General features: G+C 50.4%; 1 protein-coding gene and 1 long non-coding RNA gene across 15 annotated transcripts in view; one reads left to right on the forward strand and one right to left on the reverse strand.

The window, feature by feature from the left end:
* SLC2A9 (solute carrier family 2 member 9) overlaps nucleotides 1-23,594 on the forward strand; it is a 225,401-nt gene that overhangs the window by 25,659 nt on the left and 176,148 nt on the right. For 6 of the 14 annotated variants that reach the window (XR_011437222.1, XM_023638351.2, XM_070262711.1 and 3 more), the window contains 3 exons: nucleotides 2,552-2,640; nucleotides 8,267-8,367; nucleotides 16,704-16,802. Coding sequence is in view for 10 of the 14 variants with exons in the window: in XM_023638351.2 (XP_023494119.1) it covers nucleotides 8,305-8,367; nucleotides 16,704-16,802 (162 nt within the window). In the remaining 4 variants the exon portion in view is untranslated. Of the gene's footprint in view, nucleotides 1-1,614; nucleotides 1,756-2,551; nucleotides 2,774-8,266; nucleotides 8,368-13,184; nucleotides 13,623-16,703; nucleotides 16,803-23,594 lie in introns of those variants that run through there. The other 8 variants (XR_011437223.1, XM_070262707.1, XR_011437224.1 and 5 more) reach the window with 6 other exon arrangements.
* LOC111772968 (uncharacterized) lies at nucleotides 9,052-16,742 on the reverse strand. Its single transcript, XR_002807177.2, has 4 exons — nucleotides 16,332-16,742; nucleotides 15,028-15,161; nucleotides 12,086-13,303; nucleotides 9,052-11,203 (listed from the first exon to the last, which is right to left on the reverse strand). It is a non-coding gene; the product is annotated as an uncharacterized lncRNA (long non-coding RNA).

The raw sequence follows: 23,594 nt of genomic DNA on the forward strand, positions 1-23,594 counted from the left end.
GAGGAGAAGGATGTGCCCAAAAGACCCACAAACTTGGGAGATCCTCTAAAGTGAGAAGTCTGTTTGGATGCTTGGCTACCGAAAAGGAAAAAGAGAAACGCGTCTGACATCAAGGCCTGAGGCTCACTCTATGGTGAGGGGCTTTCCTACAGAGCAGTGTCAATAGAGGTTGGGGCAGGCAGAGCAGGTGGTCTTGCCTTAAACCTGTATTCTCATCCACTAGCTGTGGTGCTTGGGCAAGTCGGGTGACCTCTGGAGCCCCAGTATGCTCAGCCATAAAATAGAAACGACAAAACTTCAGTGGCTGCTCTGAGGATTAAATGAGGCTATATATAACCAGTGCCTGGCACACAGTAGGTGCTGACTGAATGTACGTCCCTTACATTGGCTCATCCTTCTGACTAGATTGTGAATTACTGTTAGCGATCATAAACACAAGTTTGTTTACTTGCCACACGGGAGGGCCAAAAAACTAGAAACACCAGGCTTGTGGTGAGGAAAGAGGTTGGGTATTAAAAGGCAGCCAGATGAGGAGATGGGAGTTAGAACTCAGATCCACCTCCTAGAAGGGAAAAAGGTAGGGGTTTTTATCTGGGCTTTTAGGTAGGGGTGGGGGAGCACGTGGCCTTGTGGGTTGGTGCCTTCCCACCAGCCTGTGTCTGGCCTTGAAGACTGAATTTCTTTTCCCTTGAATGTCTGGATTTTTCTGGTTAGTTTTCATCCGCAGCCTTGTGAGGCTGAATCTTGATGTCTGGACTTTGACTTCCCGGGAAAGACAGCTCACTCGTATACTAAGGAGCTCCAGAAAGACTGATTAGTCTTAAACAACGGTTGATTATGCTGAATATGCACAGCTGCATGTAGCAAAATTTATCTCAAAGGTTTTGCTCTAGGAATATGTTTAACTCCTTCCTTCTCGGTTTCATTACCAGGTAGAAGTGAAAGGGGTGCCCTTCTTGGCAGTCCTTTCAGTATCTAGCACTATGTTGGCCACATAGTAGGAGCTCCAAAAACATTTAAAAAGAATAAATAAACAGGAATGAAAATAATTATCAATAAAGAGATTTCCCAACGATATTAGCAACAGCAAATATTTGCTGGGTGCTTGCTACACAGCAGCCAGTTCCAAGGGCAGCATCTCATTTGAGCTGCACAACATGACCTTGAGATGAGCACTCCCTCATCCTCGCTTTGCAGAGAGGTCACTTGTCCAGTGGAACATGGCTGCAGCTAGGATTTGAGGTCTGACATCAAATCTCCTCATATTATACTGTCTATCTAGATGCTGCTAAGCCAGTGGTTGAATAATCCTGGCACCAGAGAAAGATCTGTTGTAGCTAAAAAGACGTCGAGAGAGAGACTGGGTGACTGCTTGGGGAAAAGAGGGGCTGGGGATCAGCTGGATAACGGTGGAAGATTTGAAAGGCTTGAAAAGCAATCCAGTGGCTCAGAGGCAGCCTCCGTCTTGGTGTGTTTGCATTTCCTTAAGCACTTCTAAAGTCTCCCGGGCATAGAAATGTCATCTGCAGGTTGTGTCAGACATCGGAGGTTGGTTGATAAAGACACCTTGGTGGCTGTCTTCCAGGGATCAGGTGATTTCTTTCTGCTCTCCAGGCCACCCCTTTGTCAACATCAAGGCACTGCGGAAATGGAAAAAGTTTTCCTGGTTGCTCTGAATCAATGTCAAGGAAATTGGATGGGCGTTTCCAGTTTTCCGAGAAGAGCCTGAGCCAGGCACAGCATCCCTTTCCCATGGTGGGTGGGTCTCCTGGGCGCCCATCTTTCTGTGCTCCACCCCAGAACCATCCCTCACTTCCCACACCCTCACCTCTCTCTGTGAACTGGTCAGGGGTTTTTGGTGCCCTGGGCTGAGCTTGGCTCTGGCCCGGGCTGCCCAGCTGCACTCTTGGGTCCCTCATCTCTTTCCCTCACATCTCTCTGCCACACCAGCCCTCAGTTATCTCAGGGTCTGGAGGAGAGAATGGGATTAGCATGTGAGCATCACCTTCAAGGTAGAGAGACAGGTCAGGAGGACAACGTGGCGTTCATAAAATACCAACAATGGCAGTGGCCATGGAGGCAGCATTTCCCAGTTGACGGCTCTCCTGTATTTCTCCATGGGCTGATTTTACTCCTTCATTGGCAGAGTAGCGAGAGGCAAGAGTTAACTCCTCGTCCTGCTCCTCCTGGCTTAGGACTCCATCAGCCTGCATTCCTTTGTGTCCTGCTTCACAACTCCAGCGTGTTATTTCACCTGACCCTCCTCCCAGTCCAGGCAGGTGGGTCTGGTCCTGGTCACATCCTCATGATAGCGGGAAGGGAGCAGACACCCAGGATGGTTAATCCGTTACTCAGCAGTGGCTTTGCCAGGACACCTCTGCCTTTGACTCCCCGTCCAGAACTCACTGACCTACGGCTGGGCACATTTTTAATACGTTGAGCTGGCCATCAATAATTCACTGTTAATCATTTATTACTCATTACAGAATGTTTACAGTAGCAGCTAGATGCTGTGTAATCATTAACACTGTTTTCTTTCACAATTTCCCAGATTTCTATTTGATTATATCAGGAGCTGATCTATCCATGAAGCATCTTCAGTCGGCTCTAGCAAACTGGGAGGGAAGCTCCAGGAAACTGGTAAGTTACGTTCACAGGCTTGGCTTGGCTTGGCTTCCGGGATGATTTCAAGAATTACTGAGGCTCTTACAGAACAGCTGGAACACGGGATTTGAAAACTGAGGGATTTAAAAATCAACTTGGTGAAGATTAGGTGAGAAAATGCACATAAAGTGCTTAATGTGGTGTCTGAGGAATGTTAACACAAAAATGAAACTGATTATGAGTGATTATGGCCATGGTTATTATTCCAAAGGCTGGTAATCTGGTAACTGTCCTCAACCCTCCCTCTCTTCCTTTCTTTCTCTCTTCTCTCTCTTTCTTTTAAAGCTGCTCTATTTTCTACATTCCTTTTCAATATCTTGTTTTACGGTTACTTTAGCTCCATGCCAAAGTCAGCAGAGAATTAACCCTGAAAATTAAGAAGAAAGTCACAGCCAAGTGGTAATCAGACTGAGAACTCGGGGACCAGGGAGTGTGTGGCGTTCCGTGTCCCGAGCTGTCAGCAGCGGCTGTTGGAACCTCTGGGCCTCGCTCAGCAGGGTGGACAGAGCACAGGGCAGCGACCCTGGGCACTTCCAGGAAGGGGCCTCGAGCTTGCAGGAGCCTGGTTTGGGACAAGAAGGCCACCTTGGCTGTGAGCCACCCTTTTGTGATGCACTGATGCATGCTGGGGCCTTGTCTCTGCTTTTGTCCTTTCACCCAACACACATTTATCAGTGATGGTTTTACTTCAGGCTTCTGGGTTCTGTCCGACCTCTGTGACAGATTGGTAAGGTAAAGATTCTTCTCCGAGCCCTGCTTGCTTTATTTCTGACATGGCTGGCAGCTCAGAGCTGGATTTGAACCCACTGGTCCTGCTGCCTGGGGTGCAAGCTGTCTGCACTCAGCCTTGCACTGCAAGGCGGGCAGCCTCCCACCATGATGTGATGTCTCAGGGATGATGAGGTCATTGTCAGCTCTGTGGTGGTCTCTGTAGAGTGAGGTGCACAATCTCAGACCTCTGCTGCAGATAGCTCCCCTGGGCAGTGGGTCCCTATTGACTTAGCAATCCTTGTCCTTCTTGGCCAGGGAGTAGAAGATCAGAGTTGGTTGTGGCCCCGGAGGAAGCAGAGCCCACCACCCACACATCCTCCTGGTGCCAGCAATGTTCCCCTTTGGCAACATGTTTTCTGGGAGGAAGGCACAAGTCTCTCCCTGTCCTTGACCTATGGCACACCTCCCCTCACCTTGCAACACGGAGGATTTACTCAGCCTGTCATTGGGATCTGCTGAGGCCGCTCTTCACCCCACCCCACCTTAATTATGGCACACGAAGATACTTAACGCACACTATGATTTCTTTACGTCCTGTTGTTGCCTTCTCTTCTCCTCCCACCCATTTCTGTGCCCACGGCTTCCTCCACATTTGTGACTGTTCTTCATCTGCTCTGACCTTGATTTCCAGTGGTTCCAGCTTTGGATGGGCAAGGTACGTCCTAACAAAAGTCACCCTTGGACCACAGCTTGAATCATGTCTTCTCTCAGTTGTTCCCCCATCTGAGCCCCCAGTGAAAGCTTGACATTCTCCTGTAACTGCCTTGTCATGCCTGTCAGTCACCCTCTGTCCCTCCCTCATGAACACCCAAAGCTAGCAAGACCCACCATCTTCCTTCTCCAGTACTGAGCCATGAAGGGACCTTGCACACCATCCTGCTACCTGACCAGGCTTGGTTTTTAAGGCTGTTCCCCGGATGTCCCTAGTGACTATTTCACAGCTTCGCAAACCTCCACACGCCACCCTTCTTCCCCTTCAGTTGATTGCTTGGCCTTGTGCTTCACTGAGGGGTACAGATGCCATTCGACAGAAGTCTCTCATTTCTCCACTTCCGTATCTGCAGTCCTAGTCATCCTTTTCCTACATTCCGTCCTTTGATCCACACCCCACCGCCTGCTCTCTTCTCTGCTCCTCCCCTCTGCCAGTGTTCTGCTCTTCCAGACGTTCCAGGCTCTCCCCAACCACTCAACTTAAATCGCTCTCATTACTCTTACCAATGGCCTCCATGTGGCCACATGTTGTGGACACTCTTCATTCCTCTTACTTGACCCGTGAGCCATATTCAACACAGCTGACCACTCACTTCCTCTGAAAGTTCTTGTCTTGCCATTGCTAACAGCTTGCTCTCTCTGTTTTCTCCAACTCAGTCTCCATTGCCATTTTAATCCCCTGTCTGCTCTTTCTGTGTTGGAGTTCCCTAGGAATCTTCTCCCTCTATGCTTTCTCCCTGGGTGGTCTTACCTAATCCCATGGTTTTATTACCATTAATTTATCCTGAGCTCAGACCGCTTCTCAAACACCACTCTCATTTCCAAATGCCCCATTGGTATTTGCACTTGGATGTCACACAAACATCTTGAGCTCCACACTTAAACAGAACTCTCCATTTCCTGCCACCCCAACATCTGTTACCTTCTGAGTCTTCTCCAGCTCAGGGAATGATAGTTGCCATTAATTACACACCAGGGACTTGCCAGGCATCTCCCAAGTCCTTTTATATACATTCTCCCTTATCTAACAATCGTGATCTGAGAGGATCATGACCATCATTAACTGACTGATGAGGAAACAGACCCAGAAGTTAAGTAACTTGTCCTCGCTCACAACTGCAAAACCCAGGATTAGGACCCAAGTTTCTGACTCCAATAGCCTTGCTCCTTCCACTCTGCTCATGTCCTTTCAAATCCTGGCTCTTGCCTGATGGTTTGGAGCCCATCTTCATCCTTAGGGATCCGTAGGGCCAGCATGTTGCATAACTGCAGGGGGACATTTACAGTGTCATCTGTGTGAATGACTCTCTCTGGAGTTGTATGGTGACAGCCATTCACATAAACTAGAATGGGAATGCAGCCCCTGGAAGTGGGCAAGTGGTGGCCATGGATACCGTCATTCTGGCCTCCTCTCTCCCATCCTGTCCCATCTGATCCCATTCTCACTCCTCTTTTCCTGCCCACCCCACCCATTCCGTTTTCTATACACCTCTCGGGCCAGGCACTCTGTCAGATTCTGTGGACACAGAGATGGATCAGCTGTGGCCCCCAAGTGTGAGGAGTGAATACACTCCTCAGAGTTCTCCTCAGAAAGTGAATACACTCAGAGTTCTCCAGAGGAACAGAACCAGTAGGATGTATAACTATATAATAGATATGTGTAGATATAAATATAGACATAGATGTAGATATAGATAGAAAGTGAGGGAGAGAGAGAAATTCTAAGGAGTTGGCTCATGCGATTGTGGGGGCTGGCAAGCTCAAAACCCATATGGTGAGCCAGCAGGCTAGAAATTCCCGTAAGAGTTGATGTTGCAGTCTTGGTCTGAAGTCTGGAAACTCAGACCGAATTTCTATGTTTCTCTCTTGAGGCCAAATTCCTTCCTCTTCAAGGTACCTCAGTCTTTGCGCTTAAGGCCTTCAACTGACTGAATGAGGCCCACTCCCATTATGGAGTGTCACTGCTTTACTTAAAGTCAACTGATTGTAAATCTTAATTGTATATCAAACCCACCAGCAACATCTAGCCTGTTCTCTAGGTGTTCAACCAAACAACTGAGCGCCATGGCCTTGCCAAGTCAACACGTAACATGAACCATTGGGAGGAGGTCTCAGTCACTCGTGAGGACACAGACAAGAGAAGGGTCAGCCTGTACAGTTTTCTTCCTGCTAGGGCTAATGGGACATGCTAGGGTACGTGCACAGGAGGAAGTGATTCAGATTTTCCAGAAGGAACAGACAGATGGGCAGAGGAGGTGGGCCTGGAGGGTGAGACAGGGGAAGGAGGGAAAGCATTCTAGGCCAAGGGAACAGCCCAAGAAACAGCAAGAGAGGCCTGAAAACAGAGGTCCAGCGTGCTGGAGTGTCCCTGGGTGTGTGCTGGGACGAGACAGGTGGGGTCTCTCAGTGGCGGGCCTTGAATGTCCCACTCAAGTGTTGGCCACAGCAGCTCCCCAGTCTTCTTGTCAGGCCAGCTCAAATGACTTCTGCACCTCAGAGCCATCATGTTACAAAACTATGTATTCTTCCAGAATTGAATGTTTTTAGGTCTACTTGAGAACGTAAGGGCTTACTTCTTCAAAAAAAATTTGTTTAAAGTAATTTTAAAAACTTGTTTTTCTAGTTGTAAATTTTTTTTTTCTTAGTCTACAAAATTGGAGAACTACAGGCAAACGTATCAGATGAAAGGTGGCTGAAATGCCACAGTCAAATGGTAACTGCTGTTCTGTGTCGCTGCTTCCAGGCAATCTATTTTCTGTGCACATAAGCATGTGACTGTCCTCTGCTCATCTCCACGGCCCCTCCCCACTGCTCTCCCATCCTGCACTGGGCCAGCCCGCTCACCTGTACACCTGTACCTGTACGCAGTCTGCACACTCTGCCTCAATTGTCTCTTCTCCTAGAACATAAGCTCCACGAGGGCGGGGCAAGTGCCGTCTTGCTCAGGATTGCCTCCTCTTAACCTAGACACTAGGAGCTTAATAAAGAATTGTTGAATAAATAATATATAAACATTTTATTTTAAATTTAATTTTAAATTTAAAAAACACATAGGCATAGTTTAAGTACATAAATTGTTTAATCCTGTGACTCTATAAGTACACCTTTCTTTTTCCTGAGGAAGATTCACCCTGAGCTAACATCCGTGCCAATCTTCCTCTATTTTGTATGAGGGTCACTGCCACAGCATGGCTGCCGATAATCGTGTAGGCCCATGCCTGGGAACCGAACCTGGGCCGCAAAGTGGAGTGCACTGAAATTAACCACTAGGCCACAGGGCCGGCCCATAGAAGTACATCTATTTTTAATGCTGACTAATATATATTTTTTATATGTCTTCCTCTTTTTGTCAAGTAAGAATTCTAAACATTTTCCCATGACATTAAATGTCCCCCTTTAATGTAAGTCTTTAAGCACTGCATGAGTTTCCATCATACGGATGTACCATAATTTATCTACACTTTCTGGTAAGATATTCTTTCCTATTGTGAATACTGTTTTTCTAACATGAAAAATGCTGTAATGACAATCTCAGGCTTAAATCTTTCTGTGCATTTTTATTACTGCTTTCAGCTAACTTCTTATAAATGGAGTTTATAAATGGAGCCATTTATAAATGGAGTAGTTGGGCCTAAATATTTTTATGGCTCTAGAAACATATTTCCAAACTGCAGAAAAGCTGTACAGTTTTCTCCTTCTGTCACACCATTGACTCTGCTTACAATTTTGGTAATAGTTTCCAGATTGATGGGGACATTAGTGCTTCATTTTAATTTGTACTGCTTTTGCTTTTATTTTCACATCTTGGGGACAGAAACTCTAGTGTTTCCAAGATGTACCCCCACCCTAAGAATGACTTTCTGATGAGAATCTTCTGGAAAGGGGCCTGTATTTAATAAGCAATGCAGCAAGTGTGGGAAACAGATGTAGTCCAACCCAACCATCTCACAATAGAGAAACTGAGGCCAGAGTAGAGGAAGGAGGTGCCCAGGTCTCCAGGGGGAGCCGGGGTCCCCCATCCTGGTGTCCTCGTCAGGGCCCCTCACCTGTTCGGGGCCACCTCCCCTGAGTTACCCATCTGCGACATCAGGTGTCTAATGACTTCCTCCTTTTTTCTCAGGAACAAAGAAGCCCAGCCCAAAATCTGAAAAAGAAACCATGCAGCTCAGTGAAAAGGACCCAGCAGATAGCCAAGAAAGCGATTTGGTGAAAAAGAAATCGGTCAGTCCTGGATTCCTTGTCTCTCCCTTATACGCCAGGGCGGTCCCTCCTGGGAAGTGGGGGTGAAGGTGAGGTCAGGCGGAGGAGAGTGAGCAGAGGCTGGGAGCACAGTTATGTGGGAAGGAGCCGTGAAGTCGGAAAGTGTGTGCGATGAGGCGCAGGCCACTGATGGCACTGTACTTTGTTGATAATACTATCTGCTGGTGACCTTCTGGACAGGGGGGTGATGTCTCCATACCAAAGGTCATTTTCAGGAGGGGACATTGATATTGAAGGTAATGATGTCATCATCCTTAAGGATACACTGAGACCCATCCTCCACCCCACCACAAGGCCCAGTTCAGGTGCCCCCTCCTCCTGGAAGTCCTCAGCACTTACAAACACTCTCTCCCCCCTTGGGACTCCTTGAACCCTCCCTTTAAGCCAAATTAAAAAATCAATAGCCAGACAGCACCCGCTCTGTGCTGGACCTTTACATGGGTCTCTCATTTGGTTCTCTTGGCCACACCATGGTGAAGGCATCACTCCCCTCATTTTACAGGCAGGGAACTGAGGCTCAGAGAAGGCTGAAGCCACTCATCAAGGCTACATAGCCAATTGCAGGTGCAACTGGTCTGGAACCCTGGCCCCTCTATGCCTTGTCTCCTGTGATGGGTATGGAAGCAACCAGGACTCAGAAGAAGATATGTCCATATTTGTAATTAACCTTTATTTATCAGGACAAAGAGCAACACAAGTGTATCCACTAAATTGCCAGGGACATCTGAAATTAGCAGGCTGAGCTTCATTATCCCCATCTCACAGGTGGGAATGGAGTTTCAGGGAGGCCAAGCCACCTGCCTCAGGTCATCCGGGGACACGGCGGAATCATGTTAAATAGAGAGCGATTCCCTGTATATCCTTCTTGGTGTCTATATTAGCTTAAGTCAAGGCTCCACCGTCCAGGCATTCGGTCTGATGAAGAAAGAGGTGTAGTCATCTCAAACCTTCTGCTTAAATGATACTCGACAGAAACTCCCCTTTTTTCCTACCCTTTCCTGGCAGAAAATTTTCATCTTGTTCAAGCCAAATTTCTAGCCTCAGCAAATCATCCAGAGGACAGTTTGAGTTCAGTGCCAGAAGGATCTACCGGGCCCCTCCCTGAGCCAGTGGGGAGGAAGGCCCTGGGAAAGCAGAGATGCTCAGGACACGGTGTGAGTCTGCTCGGCTGCCGTGAAAAGCACCACAGACAACAGGAATTTATTATCTCACAGTCCTGGAAGTTAGAAGTCCAAGATCAAGGTGTCGGCAGAGTTGGTTTCTTCTGAGGCATCTCTCCTTGGCTTGTAGACGGCTGTCTTCTCGCTGTGACTTCGCATCTGTGTGTGTCTGTGTCCTAATGTCCGCTTCCTATGAGGACTCCAGCCATACTGGGTTAGGATCTCCTCGTGATCTCATTTTACTTTAATCTCCTCTTTAAAGGCCCTATCTCCAAATGCAGTCACATTTGGAGGTATCAGGGGTAAAGCTTCAACATATGGATGTTGGGGGGCACAGTTCACCTCATAACAGACACACACAGTCCCTGCCCTCGGCGAGCTCCTCTCCAGAGGGGAAGGCACACACGAGGGCAGACGCTTGCAAGAAAGCGATCAGAGCGGGCGCAGCTGTGAGCAGCACGTGGCACACAGGAGCGGGGCAGAGAGAGGTCCAGGGAGGATTCTGGGGGCTCAGCGGGGGAGAGCTGAGTACTGAACGACGGGCAAAGTTGTTGTAGGGAGCCAGAGGGAAGAGCCTGAGCAAGGGCCAGGAGAGCCTGCAGGAGGAGGCTCTCACTTGATGGATGCCGATGAGTGGGTGTCTGCATGAGGAATGAGTATCAGAACAGGTGAAAGGCCCCAGCACCCTAGGAATGTTTGTTTATGACCACGTCCTTGATAGAGCTAATTTTCTTACAATCTGCCTGAGAGCATGGGCCACAGGCCATGTGGAATGGGGGGATGGCGCTGGACTTGGAGACGGACAAGTCCACCTCTCCTTGAACTTCAGTTCTTCCCCGTAACATCAGCCTAGTGGGCCCCTCATAGAGCTGCTGGGGGGATTGGTGATATCTTGGGTGTGAACACTTGGCCAAGGGCAAAGAGGTGTAGACATGTACTGTGCAACAAAGGTAGGAGGGTGCTTTGGGTAACGGGGAGCCCTGGCCAGCTGCCCTCTGGTTCACAGAGCCACACCACACCACGTTCTTCACAGAGGGCCAGAACTTGAGCACTGGCATGGGCCTTAGCAATTGTCCCATGACATCAACCTGGCCCCAGACCTCTCCTTTTACTGCTGAGGACAGTGTCTTCCCGAGGGGAGCAAATCTTTCTACACAGAGTCCTCCCGATGGCATTTATTTAGAAAAGGATGAAAGTATTTGGGTCAAAAAATAGCACATTATCTGGGAACAAGGTGATTTGAAGAAAAATAATGAATATTCATCATACGCTTGCCATATGCCGGTGCTGTCCTGGTTTCCAGGGTTCTATGCGTTTTTCATGTATAAACTCATTGAATCTTCTCAACAAGTCTGTGAGGCGGTGGTGCTGTTATCATGCCCACTAATCAGATGGGGACGCTGTGCCCAGAGAGGCCGAATAACTTGCCCAAGAGCTCACAGGTTGTAAGCGGCTGGGCAGAGACCCACACCCAGGCAGCATGGCGCCAGCGTCTGGGTTTTGCAACGCTGAGCTGTGGCGAAGTGAAGGGACAGCTCCCATCACCTTTGCCGAGGCTTTCAGAGAGTCAAGCTGTGTATCTTGTCACCTTAGGAAGCCCTGGGGACACCACTGGGGACTGGAGATCACGCATCTGCCTGAAGGAAGAAAGTGCAGTTAATTTGATGGCCGGGCTTTCTAAATAGCCAGAGCACTGGCCTGGAACTTGAGCCAGGACAGCTGGGTTCTACTCTCAGCTGTGTGACTCTGGGCAAGTCGCTGCTCACCCCTGAGCCAGTTTGTTGGCAGCCTGGGGAGAGGATTTACAGACACCTGGCTCCACCAATAAGAGGAACTCTTCAGGCCAAGTTCCGCCTCCAGGCCACCAGAGAGAAAGGGAGTGTGCCCTGCAAGTTTCTCATGCTCTAGTGACTTGGGTCCAGTCCCGGGTTCTGGCAGAGCCCCTGGTGCTGGGCAGGCCCAGGAGCAGCCCCTCTGGCTTCTGCCCTCAGAGCTCAAATTCAGCAGGACTTTGGGTCAGGGAAGTTGAGGCAGCAGAGGTGGGCAGGGGCAGCTCCACAGGGCCCCACGCCCACACGCAGGGTACACCGCTGGGCCTCGGGCCAGTGTGGCCTGTTGACATGCTGAGCTTGGCTGGCAGGGCCCTTAATGCTTTTTGACCTTGGAAGCCTTCTCAGCCCAGGGACTCCCCAGACACCAGGGACCCAGCACCCTCCCTCCCACTTTACACCCAGCTGCACCTTTGTGTGGACTGCCTAGGTCCTGGCGCCTTTTGAGATGAAGAATATAAAGTCCCCATCAGGACACACGGGGTGGTCCTCAATCCACGGGGAAGCAGCTGTCTCTTCCCCTCCCACACGTTAGGCCCCAACCAACCACGCTCAATTATTTTGTTTCCCCACATACCCCAGGGCGTCCATGCCTGCAGGCCCAGGCTGAGCAGCCTCCCATCCCACGCCCTTCTCTGCCCGCATATTCCCTGGGTTTACACATTGTTTAAGAATCTGCTCAGGAATCACCTCTTCCAGAAAGTCTTCCTTGATCCAGCCTCAGGTTGGCTCGGTACCTTCTCCATGTTTTCCTGGGGAAGCCTCGGTCATTGCACGTCAGGTCGTAATCAAGAGCTTCCATGTGCTCTGGACCACAGCTCCGTGAGGTGAGGGTGCCAATCGCTCACTGGCTGAAAAACAACTCCAGGAAGAGCCAACTCTCCGAGAGGTATCCATGCATGATTAATACACAGAGTGGTGATTGCACTGAGTGACGCGTGTGCTCAGTAAGTAACCAGCCTCATTACAGAGGGTTGGCTTTTCCTTCTGCAAGTTTTGGTTCCCCCTTGAGCAGCATTTTTTCTGCCATTGTGCATCTCCGGGCTGGATGTTTGAACGTGCACTTGACGTTCCACGCTCCCGGCACTTCTGTAATACTCCACACCTTTTATTTCAATGTGTGCTTTCCATTAAACCGAGTTTGCTGGCTTCTTGTCTCTTTTTTGTGGACTGGAGGGCTGCCCTGGCCTCTTAGGCGTTCTGCATTCCCCAAACTCGCCTTTGCCCGGCCAGCCTCCAAACCTGCTCTCTGCCTCTGGGAGCAAATGGCCGAGGCAGCCTGTCCTAGACACGAGTGAAGGTGCCGCTCTGACATCTGGGGCAAATCGGCCATGCAGCGATTGATTCTCATGACGTGCTAGTGAGCATGAGGGGTCTTGCCTCCCTAATCCTTCCCTGAGCCAGCCCGGGGCGGGCAGTAGGAGGTGCTCCCTCAGCCAGTGCTGCATGAGCGGGACAGAGGAAGCACTGAGTGGCAGATTCTTTTTCTTCCAAACCCACAGCCTCCTCATTTGTTCTAGAGCCTCAGGGCAGCCCACGTCCATCTGCAACAGGCTGCTCTGGGCCGTGTGTCTTCTATTTCAGCCTCGGAATCACACTGCAGTCAGTCAGGGCGGGACCAGTCTCCCATTTTGCACTTGTGAACCAGTAGCTCAGAGAAGCAAAGTGACTTGCCTGAGGACACATAGTTAAAAAGCAGTGGAGTCAGGGCTGGAACCCTGCCAGGCTTCTTCTGCGAAGTCAGTGACCTTTGGGACACTTGGCCCGGGGTTATGCCAGTTGCTCCATTCCCTGCGTTGGCCTTGTTAAGAGGGAAAATAAAAAGATGCCAAAGGAAAAATCCACACCCCGGGTGGTGATTCCTCAGAAGACGAGTTTCCCTTTAAGACTCTTCAGTTGCTGTTACGACTTGGGAACAGGGAAAAGAAAACAAAACAGAGAACATTGCCCAACTTCCCGTTCAGAGGAGAGAAAATTGCCACATTTCCTGTTGGGGTGTTCCCACCCTCTGCTCCTCATTCAGGGAGATGCTCCGGCAGAGCCCAGCTGGAGGCTCTGCGGGGGCCCAGTCGCCAGCAGCAAGGGCCATCGGGGCCAGCGTTCGGGGAAACAGAGCATGGATTCCTGGGAACTGAGCTTGGCTCCCCTCCCATGCAGCCCGAGCTGCCCGGGGCCTCCCGAGGGTGCCTGCCCGAGCAGCGGGACACTGGGCGGGAGCAGAAGAAAGGTAACTACCATCACCAGCCTCTGTGCCAACCACAGGACCTCTGTGCTTGAAAGGCTGTGGCTTTGCTCAGGGACCCCTGCATGTGGGTCCTGCATCCTGGTCCCTGTGACCCAGCTCTGGCATCCCACCTCTCGAGCCGCAGTTTCCTGGGCTGACAGCATCTTCTGGCAGCGTAGTGGTGCTCATGTGATGAGGCCACAGCAGAGAACTACCTCGCACAGGCTGGGCAGCACTCCCTTCCTCCCTGCCTGCCCCCTGCCAGCGGGCACCCTCTGTTACGGCACCAGGTTCATTTTTGCCCGCCGCCCGCAAAGCCAAACACTGGGACAACGAGATTGTAGCAGAGAGAGGGTTTAATCACAAGGCAGCCATGTGAGGAAGCGAGAGCATGAGCCTCAAATTCGCTTCCTGGAAAACAGGGACTCAGGGATATCTATGGGATGGGGCAAGGTGGTCTGAAATGTGGAGAGAGGTGACTGGAGGTGAGAGAGGTGAGGTAATCGATGATCCGTGCAGGTGTAGTCAGACTCCATGCCTCTTCACAGGACCCATGTTCACCAAATGGCGGCATCAGCATGATCTGAGGGTGGAGTTTTTAGCCTCTTGACATCAAAAGGTCACTCATCAGACATCTGCGTGGGCCCGGTTGATGAGTTGGTGGTCTCAACCGGCCTGAAGTGGACAAGGGGTTCTAATTCCTGAGAAACAGCTCACACACCCATTTCCATGGTGACCCAGGCTCCAGGGTGACGTTATCTATAGGAGCCTAGTGGGAGTCAGATAGCATATTGCCTAAGCAGCATAGTTAACGATGGGTGGGTTAAACAGCTAAAAGCTAGAATCAGTAATTGCAAAAAGGAAAAAACTAACGTTACTAGCTACTTAATCATCACTGGCTAACTGCCAGTTTCACCTCTGCCCCTGGGGCCAGAGGTGAGAGGTGGTGGGCACCGGCAGGCCATGCAGGGGCAGGGGGCTCCAGGGAGATGACTCCCACCTGCTCTTCTCTGCCTTCTGATGGATGCGGACAAGGGAAGAATGATGGGGCTGGGAGTGAGGGGAGGCCTCACTCACTCCCAGTATCAGGAGGAGTGACATCTAAGACCTGGAGGATGAGTTTGAGGACAAAAGGCGGTGGAGAACGGGCATTCTGTCCAAAATGTGATTCTGTTCCATGAATGAATCCCATTCAGCTCAGGCTCCTCTTACTGCAGAAAAATATTGTGGCCTCACAAGTGGCAACGTCCATCCCCAGGGCCTAAAAATCCTTCCTCTCGCCTCCATCCGATCACCAGCATCTACTGAAAGGAAGACCCCCGCCCTCAAAAAGTAAGACCCCACCCATTGTCCAGCCTCTGCTGCTGACATTCACGGGCACCTACCGCAGGACAGGCGAGGACCTTACCTGGTTTAACTCCTTTCTTCTGCATAATATGCTACGAGGTGGGGTCCACTGTCATCCCCGTTTTGCAGATGCAGGCAGATTCACAGAGCAGCTCCGTAACTGGCCCAAGGGTTACACAGTCGGAAGAGACAGACCTGGAGGTCAGATGGAGTTGAATCAAAGAGTTAAACGTAAAAACGAGGAGGTGGAGCTTTCGGAGGAGACGCTGGCAATGGGTCTTAGATAACAGAAGTGTCTAGAAGGGAGCATTTCAGGTAGACAATAGTCACTCGGGCCATGTCAAGAGAGACCTTGGCATGAAACTTAGGCAACGGCCATTCTGTATGGCTAGGCAGAGGGAGTGGAAAGAGAAAACAAAGAGTAAACACCCTCTCTGAACACTTGGCACCGGGATGCAACACTCTGAACATCCTCATCCAGCATCATACTGACTTCTCAACAACTTCTGCAGCCGGGGCTACTATTTACATCCTGTTGCACAGCTGCACAAGCTGAGACCCAGAAAGGTCAAGACACCAGCTCAGGCTCCCCCAGCTGTGTGGTGGAGCCGTCTGGCCTGGAGCCCATGCTGGAGAAGGCTACGGAGCTGGGTGGGGCATGGAATTGGCTATTGGGTCCTGCTTCCCCTTCCAAACAGTATTGACTGACACAGTTCCCTGAGCTGTGGACTCATCTCTCTTGTTTCCTGCTGTACCCCCAGAGCTCTGTTAGGGCCTGGTACCTGGAGCACACACACACACACACACACACAGACACACACATTAAATGATGGCAGAGAAAGAATGCCTTCCAAGAGCACTGGGTCCCCTCCATCTGGAGAGCGGCCCACATTTCCCTGGCCAGCCTAGGAAAGTAGGCTTTCCTCCTCTAGCTCCTGCCAGCTGGTCAGCCTTTGCCAAGGGGCCCAGATGTTTCTGCTCCAGGTCTCTTTGTGGCTGTGGCCATCCTTGGATGGAGCCACAGGACAGGATTACATGGAGGTAAATGCCTTGTTCTCCTGGTCAAGCTGTGTCTCTCTCTGTCTGTAGGTCCTTGTCCAGAGGTGCTCATACTGGCCTGTAGATTGATACCCCAGCAGGGAACAGTATCTTCATAGGTGTGTGAGCGTGTGTGTGTGTGAGTGTGTGTGTGTGTGGTAGTGTGGCTGTCGGCAGCCTCAGGACAACTGCTTCCAGGTGAAGAGGCAGCGGGGGAGAGGCAGTGTGGTGCAGTGGTGACTACCGAGTGCTGGAGCCAGCCCACCTGGGCTCCAGCCCCCCATGCCAGACAGCACTAGGGACAGCCCTGTGCCTTTGTTTCCTCACCTGTAAAATCCGGATAAAATAGCCCTGATCCGAGCATTCCATGAGGTAATACGCAGAAAGCGCTCAGAACAACGCCTGGCCCGTAGCTCTTCCGAAGTGCCAGCTGCTACTGTTGGCAACGTAGGCGAGCTTTGATTTTGCTCCCATATGGGTCAGAAACTGGGCAAATTCGACTAAAATAAATGAGTAGCAGTTTACAGAGCCCCTGCTAAGGATGTCAGGTCTGCGTCTGAAGGATCCTTGCGCAGCCGGGCGAGGAGGCCGGTGGTGGGGCTGCCCTGGGGTTCCCGGGACGGCCTCCAGATGCGTCCCGCGGGGCCTTGGCGCTGCGCCCGGGGGCCGGGTCTGACGTGCTGTCCTCTCCCTTCCCAGGACTGGTCCTGCTCGCTCATCGTGGCCTCGCTCGTGGGCGCCTTCGGCTCCTCCTTCCTCTACGGGTACAACCTCTCGGTGGTGAACGCCCCGGCTCCGGTGAGTGCCCGCGGCCTCCGATGCCCCCGGCAGAGGGCGCTGCGGCGACGCGGAAAGCTTCAGGTGTTACCGGCTGGCCCGGGATGGTACCCGATTCTGCACCTTCCCAGGCCCCTTCCTGGCCAGACCTTCGCTGGACACTGGGGAGAGAGGAGGGACAGAGGGAGTGAGACCAGCCCCCGCCCTTGAGGGTGGCTGGGAGATACAAAAATAGACGGTGATGGCACTGTGGGAGGTCAGTTCCTTATGGCTGGAGTGTGGGTGTCCTGGGAGAGTGTAGGCAGAGGAGGGGGCCTCTGGAGGTCCCGGGCTGATCCTGAGGGTCTTATTTCAGGCCGGGGAGCACAGAGGAGCCACGGAGGGACCTTATGCATAGAAACGTTTTATTTTTTAGAGTAGTTCACAGCAAAATTGAGCAGAAAGTACAGAGAATTCCCATATACCATTTGTCCTCATACATGCACAGCCTCCCCCACTATCAATGTCCTGCACCAGAGTGGTATTTTTGTCGTAATCGATGAACCTACCTTGACAAATGTTAACACCCAAAGTCCGCAGTTAACATTAGGGTTCGCTCTTGGAGTTGTGTATTCTATGAGTTTTGGCAAATGTGTAATGACATGTATGCACCACTGCAGTATCTTTCAAAATAGTTCCACTGCCCTAAAAATCCTCTGTGCTCCACCTGTTCGTCCCTCCCTCCCCACTGACCCCCAGCAACCACTGACCTTTTTACTGTCTCCATAGTTCTGCTTTTTCCAGAATGTCACATAGTTGGAATCATGGTCCTCTTTCACTTAGTCATATGCATTAAAGTGTTTTTTCATAGCTTCAAAGCTCATTTGGTTTTGTTTGTTTGTTTGTTTGTTTTTTCTCCCCAAAGCCCCAGTACCTAGGTGTATATTCTAGTCGTAGGTCATTCTAGTTCTTCTATGTGGGATGCTGCCACAGCATGGCTTGATGAGTGGTGTGTAGGTCTGTGCCCGGGATCCAAACTGATGAACCCCAGGCGGCCAAAGCAGAGCGAGTGAACTTAACCACTCGGCCATGGGGCCGGCCTTCCTCATTTGTTTTAACGCTGAATAATATTCCATTGTCTGGATGACCAGAGTTTACTTAGCCACTCACCTACTGAAGGACCTCTTGAGTGCATCTAAGTTTTGGCAATTATGAATAAAGTTTCTATAAACACATGTGCAGGTTTTTGTGTGGACATACAGTTCATTTGGGTGAGTACCAAGGAGCCTGATTGCTGGGTCGGATGGGAAGAGCTGTTTAGTTTTGTAAGAAACTGACAGACTGTCTTCCTGAGAGGCTGTAGCGTCTTGCATTCCCTCCAGCAGTGAGGGAGAGCTCCTGCTGCTCCACAGCCTTGCCAGCATTCGATGTGGTCAGTGTTTGGGATTTTGGACGTGCTGATAGGTGTGTAGTGGTATCTTGTTTTAATTTGCAATTCCCTAATGACATGTGATGTTGAATATATTTTCAAATACTTACTTGCCATCCGTATATCTTCTCTAGTGAGGTGTCTGTTAGGTCTTTTGCCCATTTTTTTTTTATTGAGTTAATGATAAGTTACAATCTTGTGAAATTTCAGTTGTACATTAATGTTTGTCAGTCATGTTGTAGGTGCACCCCTTGACCCTTTGTGCCCGACCCCCACCCCACCTTTCCCCTGGTATCCACTAACCTGTTCTCTTTGTCCACATTTTTAAATTCCTCATATGAGTGGAGTCATACAGAGATTATCCTTCTCTAGCTGGCTTATTTCACTTAACATAATTCCCTCAAGGTCCATCCATGTTGTTGCAAATGGGACGATTTTGTTCTGTTTTGCAGCTGAGTAGTATTGCATTGTATATATATACCACATCTTCTTTATTCATTCATCTGTTGATGGGCACTTAGGTTGCTTCCATGTTCTTTTGCCCGCTTTTAAATCAGATTGTTCATGTTCTTATTGGTGAGTTTTAGGAGTTCTTTGTATATTTTGGATCACGGCCTTTTATCAGCTGTGTTTTTTGCAAATATTTTCTCCCAATCTGTGGCTTGACTTCTGATTCTCTTGATGTTGTCTTTCACAGAGCAGAAGTTTTTAATTTTAATGAAGTCCAACTTATCGATTATTTCTTTCATGGGTCGTGCCTTCAGTATTATATCTAAAAAGTCACCGCCATGCCCAAGGTCCTCTAGATATTCTCCTGTGTTATCTTTTAGGCGTTTCATAGTTTTGTGTTTTACATTTATGTCTGTGATCCATTTTGAGTTAATTTTTATGACGGGTATAAGATCTGGGTCTGGATTCTCTCTCTTTTTTTTTGCATGTGGATGACTATTATTCCAGCACCATTTGTTTAAAAGACTAATCTTTGCGCCATTATTTATATTGCCTTTGTGCTTTTGTTAAGGATCAGTTGACTATATTTATGTGCGCCTATTTCTGGGCTCTCTGTTCCATTCCGTTGATCTAGTTGTCTCTTCTTTCACCAGTGCTGCACTTTCTTGACTGCCGGAGCTTTATAGCAAGTCTTGAAGCAGACCGGCAGGCTTGGAGCCCCGTTTCGTGCTTTGCCTGAAGGTGTGTCACAGGCCCTAATGCTTTGTGTTTGACTCATGTTGCTCCTTAGAAACAGAGAGGGCTAAATAGGCAGTACATCCTCAGTGGCCTGCTCTGTGTGTTCCCCTTGCTTGTGTCATGTGGGTAGGTGCTGGAGTAGAGAGATGAACAGGACACAGGTCCCTGTCCCAGACCAGCAGCAGTGACACATGTCCAGGACATGTTGTGCAGAGATACAAACACAGGCCTGTGGAAGGACTTGATTCTACCTGGGAAGGTCAGGGGCCCTTGCTGGGGCTTGAGAGAGAGCAGGGGCCTTTCTGGGAATGGTCTAGATTGTGGGGTCCAAAGGGTGGAAAGGGGCTCCAGGGCCAGCTCGAGGAGGGTCTCAGGGGCCAGAACAGGAGCACAAGCCAGCTCTGGCCAGCCTACGAGCACCGGAGGGGGACTGAGGGCCAAGTCTCGGCGGGGGAGGCCCTCCCAGGGTGGAAACCGCCTCGAGCTGGAGCCTCCATGCAAATCCCACACGGGCGCCTCTGCAGACGGGTAGTAACCAGTGCCTTGTGAAGTGGCGGTGAGAAATAAAGGCGGCCTGATGTTGGAGGAGCTCAGCCAGGTGTGTAGTGATCACTCAGAATTCTTTTCCCCTTGCAGTGAGCGTAGGGATGGGTGAGCGAGGCAGCCTCAGGGTCCAGGAGACCGGGAAGAGATGGCGGGAAGAGGCTGCTGTGGGAGGGTGCTGATGAAGATAAGCCACAGGTGGACACCGACCCATGGGAAGGGCGGCTGGCTTAGCAGTGATGCAGGGCCCGGGGCAGCTTCAGCTCTTGAGTGGTGGGATCGTCAGGATCCAGGTGGTGGCAGGAGCACAGAGGGACCACTGGCCGAGGCAGAACTTCACTGTTTGAACAACCCGTGCGGCAGCCGACATTGGCCCTGAGTGCCCCCCAGCGGCAACCTGACAACGGGGCTTCTCTCTCCTCAGATATCTGGAAACTTTCTGGAACGCCGATAACGAAAATAACTCCCCTGTGGGCACGGGTAGTGCTTGCTCATGTCAGGGATGGTTTGTAGGGCGTCGGATTTAATCCTCTTTGCGATTCTGTGAGGGACCCATAACTAACCCGTTTCCTAGACGGGGAAGCTGAGGCCAGGGGAGTTAATGTGTCCAAGTTCCTGGGACGGGTTGGGGGCCCTTTAGCATTCGCTCCCTAAATTTCCACTGTTTTCTTCTCAACATGGTCGCTCTAAGTGAATGTCCATGTTGTCCACCCTGCTTTCAAAGAACCCGTGGAATCTGACTCCGGGTCCTGCCGCATCCGGAGGAGAACTCCCGTGTGTCCTGTGCGTCCATGCAGGGTCCTCGACCCACTTTGGCCGAGGGGCTGTGAGCAGAAGTGATTATAAGCCGCTTGAGGCCTGGCTCTGGAAGATATTCCAGAAGGTTCTTTAGTTCTCTCTTCCCCCAGATGGCATAGGTACAAGATAGCAGAGAACTGTCTGATGTGCACTAGGTGTGGCATGAGCTAGAAAGAAATCTTTACTGTCTTTGGCCATTGAATCTTGAGGGTTTCTGTGCTGTGGTGGTGCTCTGGTCACATCACCACGACCCCAGCAGCCACCACCGAGTCAGTGTCTAGTCTGGCCCACTGTGGGGTCTTCTGACTGGTTTTCTTGTTTCTACTCTGGCTCCTACAGTTTATTTTCACCCAAAGGCCAGGGGCATCCTTTACAAAGTAAGGCAGTGTATTGTGCCTCTGCTAGAACTCCCCACGGCTGCCCATCGCCCTGGAAAACAACCCATACCGCCACGGCCTACAAGCCCAGGGCATCTGGCACCTAGTGGCCGCGCTGCTGTCCTCACCAGCGCTTTCCCCCTCACTCTCTCATTTCCATCCGCTCGGCCTCCCGCCCCCACTGCTGCTCCTCAAACGCTGGCACCCCAGGGCCCTCGTACTTGCTGTTCCCTCTGCCTGAAACGCTCTTCCCCAGATAGTCCTCTGCTCTCTCCTTCGATTCCCTCTCGCCTCTGCTCAATTGTCCCCTCTTCAGAGAGGTCTTCCCTGACCAGCCCAACCAAAATAGCACCTTCCATCACTCAGTGGCCTCTTAAGCTTATTTCTGTTTATAGTATTTAGCACTGCCTGAGAGATTATATATTTATTTGCTTCTTATCTATCCTTCCCCTCATTTTATAATTTAAGCCCCATGAAGACACAGACTTCATGGTTTTCTTGCTTCTGTGGTGCCAGCACCGATAACAGGAAGCATTTATAATAAATATTTGCTAAATGAGTAAATGGATACATTTAAGATTTTTAAAAAAGTTCTTTGTGTGCAAATGCAGTTCCAAGGCAAGTCCCTTAGGCCTCCTTGTCCCCAACCAAATTTTCAGCTGTGAGTCTGTCCTATGTAAAAATTCTAGTGCTGCCCATACCACAGTCACACAGATGGGGACTTGAACTCAGGTCCATCTCGTGCTAAAGTGTACCTTCTTTCTGCTCCACCAAGCTGATCCGCTGGAGCTTTTGGGTTTTGTAGACCATAAGGTCTTTGTCCCAACTACTCAATTCTGCCTTTGTAGTGAGACAGCAGTCATAAACAATATGTCAATGAATGGGCAAGACTGTGTGCCAATAAAACTTTATTTACAAAAACAGGCAGTGGGCCAGATTTAGCCCACTGGCTGGGCCGCTGTTTGCTAACCTCTGTGCTAGAGGTTCTAGGAAAGGTGTCCTGTGGCCGCCTGGTGTGGTTAGGACCTCCTGGCAGAGAGCTGGCTGGCATTATGAACAGTTAATCCACAAGCAGTGAATTTTCCTACAGATGGTACATTTCCCAATATTTTTTGCTCTTTTGTTCATTTATTGCTGTGTGTCTGAGCCTTTGTCTTTTCTGTTTCCAATGACTAATTCTAACTGGCCTGGTACTGTCTATCTACCTACCTACCTACCTACTTATCTGTCTATCTAAAGCATTCTGATGTCCTTGTAAAAGGCTGTGCAAAATTCGGGGTTAATTTACATACCAATCAAATCTAACGTAATTGCTTGAATTTTCAAGCAGTCATGAATGCAAGTAAAGATGCTAATCTGAAATCTGGCAAATGGCCTTAGATTTATGCCATTTTAAGACTTGACCTTTAGCAGGACAATGTCGCTTGCCTGGGATCTGCTTCATTACTGCTGCTACGATAATCTGGGGCTGGCAGAGTTGTAGTGGGAGAGGTCCTCTTGGTTCTTGAGGGACCCCAGTGTCTGGCTCCCACCTGAGAGGGCAGGGAGGGCTGGATGGAGACCTCACAGGCTTGGCGGGGCCGTGGTTTCTGGGATCCTGGGGCTGTTCTCCAGGAGCTGAGGGGGGTGCCCATCCTTGGGCAGGCACCGCTGGTGCAGCTTGGGCGAGGTCATGTGTCACCACATAGCATGAGTCAAAACTCTTGTTCATGGGTGTTGTCCAAAGAGTCTACAGGAAGATTCTGGAAGCAGTGTTCTAAAGAAAGGCAAGGTCTGAGCCTGAGTAGACAGTATGGAGGCCAGGCTCTGGTCCAAAGGGGACCTGCAAAGACAAGGACGGTCCCAAAGGGGATGGGGCTCAAGCATGACCAATCACAAGGAGCATCTGGTGAGGAGTGGCGGGCCTGAATACATTCCTGCCCGAGACTCATGCAGGGCCTGTGGCTGCAGGATGAGCCCACGGGCATGCTGCAAGGGGCCTGAGAGAGTGGCCAGCCTCCAGCAGGATGACCACTGGGGTGGACATTCAGAAGAGTCACCAAAAAGGACCAAAGTTGAGCTAAATGAATGTGTTGAATAGGAGGCATGAGGGAAAATAGGAATTAGGAAGCAAACAGAGAATGCTGTATCTGGGAGAACAGATGGAAGGTGGGTGGGAGGGATGGTTTAGGGCTGATTCCAGGCATGGAGAGTGAACACTGGCTCCTGTTTGCCCGGTTCCTGGCCTATAGTGCAGGCAAGTGCTTGGAGGTTTAGCAAAAGGTACAGCAGACAGGATTCTGCAGGGCACTGTCATTCCAAATCTTGGTCATTTGTTTCCCCGGCGCCCAGCAGAGGGCCTGGCGTAAAGATTTGCGATGCCTTTAGGCGCTGCCTTTAGGTTCTGACTACCCAGAGGTGGGCCAAATTCACAGGTTAAGAGCATAGCCCTCTACAGACTGCCCTTGCCTCAGACGACCGCTGCAAGCTCAGGGATCCCAGGGCCGCCCACAACTCTGA

This window comes from Equus caballus, chromosome 3 (assembly GCF_041296265.1).
Source record: "Equus caballus isolate H_3958 breed thoroughbred chromosome 3, TB-T2T, whole genome shotgun sequence".
NCBI lineage: Eukaryota > Metazoa > Chordata > Mammalia > Perissodactyla > Equidae > Equus > Equus caballus.